The 11,142-nt window shown below is 44.4% G+C and overlaps 1 protein-coding gene across 1 annotated transcript; it reads right to left on the reverse strand.

Annotated features, from left to right (window-relative positions):
* Positions 1–1,801: 1,801 nt before the first annotated feature.
* On the reverse strand, positions 1,802–10,439 carry SOD1 (superoxide dismutase 1). Its single transcript, XM_032865444.1, has 5 exons — positions 10,262–10,439; positions 6,281–6,374; positions 4,194–4,263; positions 3,267–3,384; positions 1,802–2,182 (listed from the first exon to the last, which is right to left on the reverse strand). The coding sequence occupies exons 1-5, from the start codon at positions 10,331–10,333 to the stop codon at positions 2,075–2,077; spliced, it is 462 nt and encodes a 153-aa protein (XP_032721335.1). The 5' UTR covers positions 10,334–10,439; the 3' UTR covers positions 1,802–2,074.
* Positions 10,440–11,142: the final 703 nt, after the last annotated feature.

The raw sequence follows: 11,142 nt of genomic DNA on the forward strand, positions 1-11,142 counted from the left end.
GCCTTGACTGTTGCCTTTCTTTACCATTTGTTAAACTCCCCTGCTGGGCAGAGGTAGACTGAACTTTTTGTCACATATAAGAACATATAAAGTATTTTCTCTTTTGCTTAAAATTGTTGGGATAACTAGAAAAGTACATGTAGTTTATCCAGGAAATATTATGTGGAGACGTCCAAAGCCAAATCAAACCTGTATCTAAAATACAGAAAAGCGGTTCCGTAAAACTGCTTTCCCCAGTGCCAAGGAAGAGACCTGCTGTTACACAGTCCCAAGTGTTTATGGCCTTGTTGAGGCTTTTTTTCCCTTAAATTACCTTTTAAACTGTTCTAGTTTTAGTGTGCTGAGCAGGTTAACTTTTTCTTTGCCCTCATCCCCAGGTGAAGCTGCTTTATGACTCTGGTTTTTAAATAGTACTTTGCAGCAAGATCTGTTTCGACAGGGAGAATGTATCTAGGACAATGTTCTTGTGTTCCTGGCTTTAGAAAATGAGAGAAAAATCAGGCTGATATCTGCACCTGAATTATAAGACTTGTCCTCCGTTTGATGTTGGCCCACCTGAGAGGTTTAAAAGTCCTAACTGAAACTGCTTCTGGAAAGAAATAATACATCTGATTTAGTTTTCAGATTTCAAGGACTTAAAACCCCTATTTCCAATTTTAAGTATTGGAACCATCCTATTTCCACATGACAGCACCCCTCCCCTGAAGTACTAAGTGGTAATGATTACACTTGAGGCTCACAAGCCAGGCCCTATATTTGAGTCTTATCCCACACACGTATACCCAAGCAGTCTATTAGCGAAATCCGTTAGTTTTTAAATTCTAACAGTGATTTTAACCACTTTGGAGCATGCTGTTCTTTTTATCACCAATTTTAAAACTGAGAACACTACAAATTGTCCTTTTCCAAATTGGCTTTTCCTCTCCTAACCAATATCCTACATTTGATAAAAGGATAGCATATATTTATGATCAATCAGAACTGTACCTTATTTCTGATTTCCCTGTCAGAAATACTCTACTGTTACCAGTTGATAACTGTAATCCAGAGTCCAAAACCTGAATTAGGTTAACATTTCATTTAAAAGTAGTTTCTCATAGGTACATAGTTAAGTATTTACAATAGGAGAACTACACCTAAACTTACTAATTGGATGCGTAAAGTCTTAAACAGCCATAACCCACATTCAAACATTTCCTTGGTCCCATCTTAAAACGCTACGGTATTTTCTTTAAATGGCTACTTTGAAAGCAGACTGTGCCACCCTCTACTTTTATTATAAGCTAAATAAATGTTCATAGGTGTATGAAACGTGGAATATGTGCCATTTTGGCAGGTAGGTAAATTTACTCTTAGCTGAGGCTAACTTACTGTTCACAGTTTCACTAAAAGTTATCAAAGGGCTCTCTCAAACCTTAACATTTACTTTTTAAAATAAAGTTAAATACTTTTTGAATTAAAATGCTAAGTAAGTAGCTAATCAGGGAAACCACCTTAATTTCCCTGAAGCTGACAAAGGACAGCTGTCCAACCAAGATTCAAATTGAGGTGTTAGCTAAAAGACCAGCTGCTAGAACTTTAAACCCTCTTCCGTCATTTAAGACACTTTGAAAAGCAACCTCTATGAAACCGGTCCTATCTGTGAACATATTACTAACTCTGTTCCATTCGAGCGCTCTGTAGGAGTATCAAGAGCTCATTTATAGTTTCAATTTGGATACTTCCACAGGTTCAAGATCCAGTGCCATATGGTATATTTGTTTATTGCGGGCTTGAGTGAGAACTGAAGAAATTCACACAATTAAGTTTAATACCCACGTATGATTATTAAGCCTGGCAAAATACAGAGATCGTTGAAACAGACATTTTAACTGAATAGGAGTTTTATAAAATTATATAAATCTTCCAAGTGATCATAAATCAGTTCTCATTACAGGTACTTTTTAAAGCAATTAAAAAGACACACAAATTACACTCTTAAGGTTACAGTGTTTAATGTTTATCAAGTTAAATTTCTACAACTAGCAAGATAACAGAGGAGATACTAGGACTCAGATCGCATCCTAGGGAATATTTACTTGGCGATCCCAATGACACCACAAGCCAAACGACTCCCGGCGTTTCCCGTCTGTGTACTTTCTTCATTGCCACCTCTGCCCAAGTCATCTTGTTTCTCATGGACCTTTAAAAAGTTTTGAGAACATTAACATAGCACAATCAAGTAATTACCACCTATTCCCAACAATACCCAAAGACTTTTAAGAACCACTTAATACTAGAAAGACCATGTTAAAATAATCCTAGCATGGAAATACACTAATGTTTAATCTAGTGGTAAACAACAGAAACTACTATTCAAAGCTTTTTCTTTGTGATAGAGACTAAGTTCATTGTAAACACTAGGTAAGTGTTGCTATCTCTAAATGAAATACTAAAAACCCGGGGCAAGTGTTACAGGCTGCCATGTGCCAGTTTGAATCCTCCAAGAGAAATTTTAGTAGCCTGAGTTATAACCTTCTTTCATAATAAAACACTTTAGAAGGAAAAAAAAAAAAAAAAAAAAGGAAAAGGAATTTTAAAAAACCCAAAAACGTGCCTAATGAACCACCAGTCTGTAAGTATCTTCAACTATTTAAACAATAGTATTTTAAATTTGGCTCCTCAAACATTGATCAATGATTTTTCTGCTTCGCAACCATAGCTGAAGAAAACTCTAGGGTCAACTGGAAGGAAAGGACTACAGAAAGTTAACTGTCCTCTGGGTCAGGCAACACAGAGCCTACGCTACCTGGTGACTACGAGAACCAGATGCAGCCCCTATGGGTAACTCAGGGCACTCGCTTCCCACAAGTTTAACAAATGGTGGAGACCCACAAACATGAACAAATACCAATACTGAAGTCTGTCTGATTTGGACTTCACAAAATGTTCTGTTGAACTACAAGGGGGACACTCAATCACGGCCGGAAAATCTGGCCATTTTAAAACCAGACGGTGACTACTACTGTTTCTCCACGCTACAGAGCTAGTATGACCAAATGAAACCTACTTAATTACCACATCTCTGCAGAACAGTGTCACAACCAACCTACATCAACCCAATTCACCTTCACAGTGATCATCAAAGTAATTGCTTTTCTTAATCTGGACTGAAGGTACATACATGGATCCTTAGAAACCAGGAATAATAATCATGAATCCATGAAAAGATACATGTCTGTGTATTAGAAGAAACGGTATGCATATCCTAGCATACAAAAACTCACCACCATTGTGCGGCCAATGATGTTATGGTCTCCTGAGAGTGAGATCAGAGAATCTTTCATGGACACAATGGCCACGCCATCCTTGCCAGCAGTCACATTGCCCAGGTCTCCAACATGCCTAACAGGGAAAGAGTCATCAGGAATTGGGACTGACTTCCATCTAACATCAGGCTAGTTGGTGAACTAAGTTAATGACTGAGTCATACAGAAGGGTAGGGATGGTACGTACGTACCAAACAGGACCCACTCTTCCAGATCGACAGAATTTTGGAACATACACACAAACTAGAAACAACTGACACTCGAGACACGCTGCTTTTCAAAGCTTCCAATCTACAAGGTAATGCTCTGGGCAGAATTGCGGGATGGGGACACGTCTCTGATTTCAGAGGTAAAGTACCGAAGGGTAAACTCAAAGTTACTGAGTTACACCTGTTAATTCTTGGCCTGGCTAAGAATGCTATGCCCCAGGCCTGTTATAAAAATAAATTCAGCCCTGTCCTTAAATTTAATATTTTCCTGAAAGGAAACACACATGCAAATGGACTCACTGAATTTTCAGTATCAAATTTTTACCTACAAGGCTTCCTCTGTTTCACAATGATGGTTTATGTTGCTAGTGGTTGACAGTACTGTTACTCATGACATTTCCTGTATTAGTTCCCTTTGGCACTTGTATTGATTCTATATTCAATAAATGCTACAAAACCAAATCATGTCCCCATGTGTCAATTCCTCAGCCCAGGGAGTAAGCGGCTCTAGTACCTGGGGCAAAGGGGTTACTTGGTGGGGGCAACAAATTCAAGAGCAGAGGTGGGGAGGCCTACCCAGTTATGTCAGCATGCAATCTGCAAGTAGATACCCATCCTGACCCCAACAAGCCATCGCCATAATTTTAGTTAAGAGTTAAAGCACTTCGTCACTCACCTCTCTTGATCTTCCGGCCCACCGTGTTTTTTGGATAGAGGATTAAAGTGAGGACCTGCGCTGGTACAGCCTATTTACCAAAAACAAAAACAAAGGTGGCCAAATTATGAATCAGAATTTCCAAACAAATTCTAAAAAGAAACTGGTCATTGCTAAAACCTCAAATACAAAAAATGCTAACCTACATCATGACTTCCAGGTTCATAAAGAGAGGAAGCAACACCTCAGTATAAATAAAACAGGCAAGCAGTAGAAACAAGTTCTAACTACTCTGTAACACCAGTAAAGGTAATATCCTTCTCTGGGCTTTGATCTCCTCACTGCCCTGTAAAATAAGAGGGCAGAACTTGATCGTCATGGTTCTTCTATTATTAAAATCCCATGATTATGATCCTGGTTTGTGAGGTGGCATACCGTAACTACAAGAAGCTGACCTCCCCAACAACATACCACCAGCAACCACTGTCGGTGCCCTTTACTTGGTGCGAGCAGACTAGAAATGGCACCCTACAGCTACGAGCCCAGGCTGTTGCCTCACAGAATTCCACAGAGTGCCATTCAGAATAGTCTGTGAAAATGGCGCTCCTGTCCTCACAGAAAGCCAATCTCACAGACGACTCATCAATGCAGAAGGCTCGTTAGTGACAGGCTTTCTTCACTCGGCAGGTGATGGAGTTTCCATGGCTTACAGCTTCTACCCAGTGTCCCCAGGGAGAAGACACACAGGTCACAGGAAGTGGCACGGTAAATCAAAGACACAGGGCAAATGCCACCCAACACAAAGTGGTTTAAAAAAAAAAAAAAAGAGCAACCTGAGGAATTTTAATTGTCGAAATGGCTCAAAGCTGGTCATTAAATTACAATTTTTATAGGAACCAAATTATAGAACATAAAAACAAATCCAGAAAGACGAATAAATCAAGTTCTCATCATAAAAAGTAAACACTGAGTTCACGTTACTCGAATATGGTAAAAGATGGCTACATGCATATAAGCTTTTGTTAACTTGCTTCTAATCCCAAAGTGAGAAAACGAAACTCAATCAAAAACACCAACAGTTTACATTCTTTGTTCAGACTGTACCTTACTTCTGTCCTACTAATGCTCCTGGGTTGGAGGTACGAGCTACTCTTACAGGTAATGCAAATAAACGCAGACCCTGTGCTGGCTGCACCCACCCTCAACCCCGGCTCTCAAACACCTGAGATTACTATGGAAGGTAAGAGTAGCTTAATTTGGGGCACCTGGGTGGCTCAGTGGGTTAAGCTGCTGCCTTCAGCTCAGGTCATGATCCCAGGGTCCTGGGATCGAGCCCCACATTGGGCTTTCTGCTCAGCAGGGAGCCTGCTTTCCTTCCTCTCTCTGCCTGCCTCGCTGCCTACTTGTGATCTCTGTCTGTCAAATAAATAAAGTCTTTAAAAAAAAAAAAAAAAAAAAAAGAGTAGCTTAATTTTTTTGTTTTCTTAAAAAATACTTGAGGGCACCTGGGTGGCTCAGGTCATGATCTCAGGGCCCTGGGATCGAGTCCTACATCGGGCGCTCTGCTTGGCAGGGAGCCTGCTTCCTCCTCTCTCTGTCTGCCTCTCTGCCTACTTGTGATCTCTGTCAAATAAATAAATAAATACATCTTTAAAAAAAAATACTTGAAGCTCTTATAATCAAGGTATAATCATGATTAAAAAAAAAAAAAAATCAACTTCTTGAGGCACCTGGGTGGCTCAGTGGGTTAAAGCCTCTGCCTTCAGCTCAGGTTGTGATGCAGGGTCCTGGGATCAAGCCCCAAGGTAGGCTCTCTGCTCAGCGGGGAGCCTGCTTCCTCCTCTCTCTCTGCCTGCCTCTCTGCCTACTGTGATCTCTGTCAAATAAATAAATAAAAATAAAAAATAAAAAATCAACTTCTTCCCCTTACTTTCCACACTTAAGAGTCAGTTTTGTGGGACATTTCTCTAAGGCTGACCATAGTAATCCTGTTGACTTTTTTTTCTCTGCATGTTGATGGTTTTTAATGTTTAGGGATAGCTCTACCCAGTCTTACTTATCTTACTAGCTGAAACAAGTAGGAGCCACTAGACCAAAACAACACCCACCTTGTGTATTATCTCCAAACTGATGGACGTGGAATCCATGCTCGCCTTCAGTCAATCCTGTAATGGTTCCTGATACCTCAACAGGCCCCTTTCCCTTTAGTCAAAGAAAAGTGCAAAAAGTTTGAGAGAGCAAGTTCTTCTGAACAAAGAAAAGAGTTGAATAATCTTTACCAATCACAGGGAAGTGGAAGGAACATGGACATGGGAGTCGAAGATCTGTGTCCAAATCCCAGGCCCACCAATTTCTAGCAAGCTATTTAACTGTTCTAGGCTGGGGACCAATACAAGGGAGATGTGACCTTGTTCTAACATTCATAGCCCGGGAGCCCTACAGCCAGCATCACAATTAATAGCCAAGAAAACGCACTTCGCCGAATGGCGAGTGAACACTAAAATGGTGGATTTGTGGATGTTGTAGGGTTTGACTCCCTTACAACAGACACTACATACGTAATATGGCTATTTTATATGAGTAAGTTCATGACTTTTGTAAATGCTTTTCTGAATACATTTGCTCCTGCTGAATATATGAGTATGTATCAAACTTGTTGACCCAAATGTTGGCAGCACATCGTAACACGTCGTTTTCTTCATGCAGACACTCTTCCATACAGCAAACATACAGATTAGCCACCAAAAGAAAAGAAAAGGAAAAAAGACACCCTGGAAATGTCCAGCAGGTTACCCTAGAATCCCGGTTCTCCACTCTCTCACTAGGGGTATTTATCCATCTCCGACATAGCTATTTTTTATTAACAGCCAGAAAATATCCTATCCCACTTTCCCTGGGGGACTGATTCTGGTCTAAACCAAGTTATTGCTTCCTAAAGGCCTCAAACCTAGATAACCTCCACACTCGAGACCGAAAAGAAGGGCAGTTAGAAACACTACAGCAGCAGAACACACCGGTATCTCCATGTAAGCAATGGTCATAGGTAACAGCGCCACAGGGCTGCATACAGAAGACCTTTTGCAGCTAAGAGATCTTAGGAACAAAAATAAAACACACGTAGTATCCATACCACACAGTTATACACATGATGGCATCTTTGTTTTTTTAGCTTGTTTTTTTTTTTTTTTAATAGCCAGGGCCAACAGTTACAAGAGGTGTTAGCCTCCGTGGCTCAAAGAAAGTAGTATGTCAACTTCTGCCCTTCTTTGCTTTTCTTTGAGAACACACTAGGATTCTTCTAAGCTTTAGCTCTGGAAAAACTAAAACGTGAATGATAGTCCCTCAAACGCACTGTGTTACCGACAGCACAGAGACAAAAGGGCAGGTTCTTCCAAGTCGCCATTAATGGGTAATGCACAGAGCACACATGAGCGTTTCAGCAGTCAGCGGACTGGGTGCCACCCTATAGGGCCAGGCAGTTACCTTAACTGACTGAAACAGGACAGGGAAGCAAAAAGCATACACTCATCCTGCAGGGTGCTGTCCTGACCTAATAAGGGCTCAGTGTGGCTTCCCTTTTTCAAGAGAAGCTAGTAATTTGGTCTTACAGGTCAAAACTTCTGATTTTTAGAAATTGGAAATTAATCCAAAATTTTAAACACTATACACCAAACAAATACAGTTTATTTCCAATTTAACATTCCTGGATATCCGTAGAGCTGTAATGCTTAACTACACTAGGATCTTTTATCAGGTACAAACAGCACCACCAAAATGAAGTTTGGAACTTATAAAAAGAGGGGGCCCCACAAGAGACTCAGGGAAGATGGAAAAACTCCATTATGTGTGGATTCACAGCTTGACTTCTGAAGGTAACACCCATGCCATTTCTCCAAGGCCAAAGGGAAGGTATTCCTCAGAGACTTCTGAGATTTTTTTAGTATTGGCGGAATTACAAAGGAAAGAAGAAGAGTGAAACAAAGTCTGGCAAGTGAAAACAGCAAAAATTTAGTCAAATGACAAAGCCTTTTTCCAGAAAATTTGGAAACCACTTAAAGGAAAAAATTAAGCTCCCTTGCATAAATTTCAAAGATTACTTTTCCTGTCCTCTCATATTTTTGTAAGCCACTTTAAAGATTAAATCTCGGCACCTAGGTGGCTCAGTCATTAAGCATCTGCCTTCAGTTCAAGTCAGGATCCCAGAGTTCTGGGATCGAGGCCAGGATCAGGGCTCCCAGCTCAGCTTCTCCCTCTCTCCCTGCCTCTGTCAAATAAATAAAAAAGTCTTTAAAAAAATATTAAATCTCATTCATATATTAAATATCCTGTTATGATTATCAAGCCAAGTACAACAGACAATTTTCCATCAGTTCCTAACCTAAGATTTGGGGAACAAGTCTTACCACAAGCACGTTCCTTGTAAAACATGTGTTTTGCGATATTATTAATGAGTACTTTTGTACAGTTTATTCTTTTGACCATTTCAGTAATGGGCCTATTGGTAGAGCAATTTCAAAAACCACTTTACAGAGATTTTGGTTAAATGAACGCTCACAACAGAGTTAAGTGAACTCCACATCTCCTGACTTCCAACTCCTAAAAACCCCATCCACTACCCTCTACCAACAGTTCTCAATTCTTGGTGCAAATCAGTACTACTGTGGAAACTTTGAAAACAGCAAAGCTCAGACTGCACCCCGACAGATTTTGATATAACTAATCTGGAGTTGGCCCCAGAAATCAACATTTTTTTAAAAGCTCCCGAAACAAGCCTACTATACACCCAGAGTTTAAAAAAAAAAAAAAAAAAAAAAAATCACAGGTCTGGAAAACAACCAGCATGGGAGTCCATTAGCTCTCTTGCTTCTGGAGCTTTGCAGGTGGAAAAGCAGCTTTGCCCAAGGCCATCTTCTCTGCCTTTACAGCCTGACCATGACCCAGAGCAAGGGTCAGAAAACTTTTCTGTAAGGGGCCACTCAAGGTCTCTGCCCTGTTACAGTCAAAAACAAACCGAGACCAGCCTTGAAAATTCCCTGATCAGACAAAACCAATTTAGTCACACAAGCATAGCTTAACTGGCTTATTTTGCAAGACTAACTTGACCTGGGTCATTTCTTATTTATGCCTCTGGAAATCCTAAGCAAAAGGTCAAACTGTTTGCATCCCAAGGCCGGTCTTTGGTAAACACTAACCAATTTCTTACTTATTTAAGAAAACTGTGGTGACCCATGACTGTGAAAAATTAGTACAGTCCCTGCCTTCTCACTCTATAAGCTGCTTTAGGGCAATATACCCCCTCATCCCATGGTTAGGTCTGAGCGCTCCCGGGTCCCGACTATCTCCCCGCGTGTGCACTATAAGCTTTTACTAATTACTACCTCAGGGACTCAAGGGTTTCATCTCGGACTTGTCAGTCCCATGATTCTTGTTTTTCAGGACCTTCTAAACGAACCGTGTACCAGCCACCCTCTTAGCTCCGGGGCTGCACAATACCCGCCCCGGCACCGGCTGTGCCCGCAGGCTACAAGCTGCAGACCCCTGAGCGGAAAGGAAGCCCCAAAGCGGGGTTACGGATGCGACCGTGCCCAGGTGGCTCCGCCGCACTCCCCACCCCCGCCCCGGACTTTCAAGGGCGGGCCAGGCCGGAGACTGCGCAACTCCGTATCCTGGAGCCTCAGGACCCAGAAAACGACCCCGCAAGGGAGGGACACAACCGCCTCAAGAACCTCCTCCGCCCGACCTACAAACGCCGGGGCGGAGGCCCAGGCCCGCGGGCCAGCCAGCCTCCGCCCTCCCCGCCCGGCCCGCTCTCTCAGCCCCCCGCACCCCCGCCCCGCCAGGGTCGGCCGCGGCTCCTTCCCTGCACCCCCGCCCAGGCCTCGCGACGCACCGCCGCCCCCGCCGGGCCCGCCCGGTGACTCAGCACTCGGCCGCCACACCACCGCGGGGCAGAGGCCTCGGGCGGCGCGAACCCGCAGACCCCGCGCGGCAGGGGCGCGAGGAAGGCGGCCCGAGGGCCCGCCGGCCGCCGCTCCGGGGCACAGGTGCGCGGGCACCGCCTCGCCGCTGGCCTCCGCCCCAGCCCTTGCCTTCTGCACGAAGCGGATGGTGCCCTCCACCGGGCCCTGGCCCTTCAACACGCACACGGCCTTCATCTCCATGACTCGCGAGGGTGCGCTCCGGTCCGGGCGCCGAGGGCTGCAGGGACCCCGAGGACAACGCAGGACGCCGCAGGAGACGCCGACGCAAACCGAAGTGGTCGCGCCGCGCTCTTATAGGCCGGCGCTCCGCGCCCCGCCCACCCTGGCCCGGAACCAATCGCCGCCCGCGCGCTCAGCCCGCTCCCCACGGGGCGTCGGCGCGCGAGTGGCCAGGAGTGACCGGCCGGGGGCGGGACCAAGGGGCCGCGTGGGAAACCTTGCGGCCCGCGCCGCCGGCTCCCTCCGCCGGGAAACATGGACCTGTGGAAAAATTCGGTCTTTCTCTTCCAGTCCGTAGATCTCCGTGCGCGAAATGGAAAAGATGAGGTACACGTGGCACGCCTTCGATAGTCTACGTCACTTTGTGTGGAAGCGTCAGTGGTTATAAGAGCATTGTCTCATCTGTGCCTCAGAAATGGGGACGGTCGAGCTGGGCGCTTTTTGTCGTTTCGTTTCTCGTCCTGCGTTCTGGGCTTCCTGACCGTGTGTAAGCGGCGCATCCCCTCCCTGCCCCGCCTTTGCTTCCCTGCAATTTCCTCAGTCCCTGGCGCACAGCGTTACCAATTTGGTTAGCGGAATTCTGTGTCCTTGTCGCCTTTTCCCTGTTGGGCGAGGCCCACCACCGTGAAAACACCAAATCGCCGGATCGGTGACTCCCGCACCTCGCTCGTGTGTTGGCGGCTCTACGGCCTCGAGGGTCAGGGAGAAGGGCAGACGGGGCGCGAGTCGTTCCTCCTAACGGGGCAGGCCTACTCAGCCTTCAAGGGAGA

This window comes from Lontra canadensis, unplaced genomic scaffold (genome assembly GCF_010015895.1).
Source record: "Lontra canadensis isolate GAN:19392208 unplaced genomic scaffold, GSC_riverotter_1.0 scaffold29, whole genome shotgun sequence".
NCBI classification, from domain to species: domain Eukaryota; kingdom Metazoa; phylum Chordata; class Mammalia; order Carnivora; family Mustelidae; genus Lontra; species Lontra canadensis.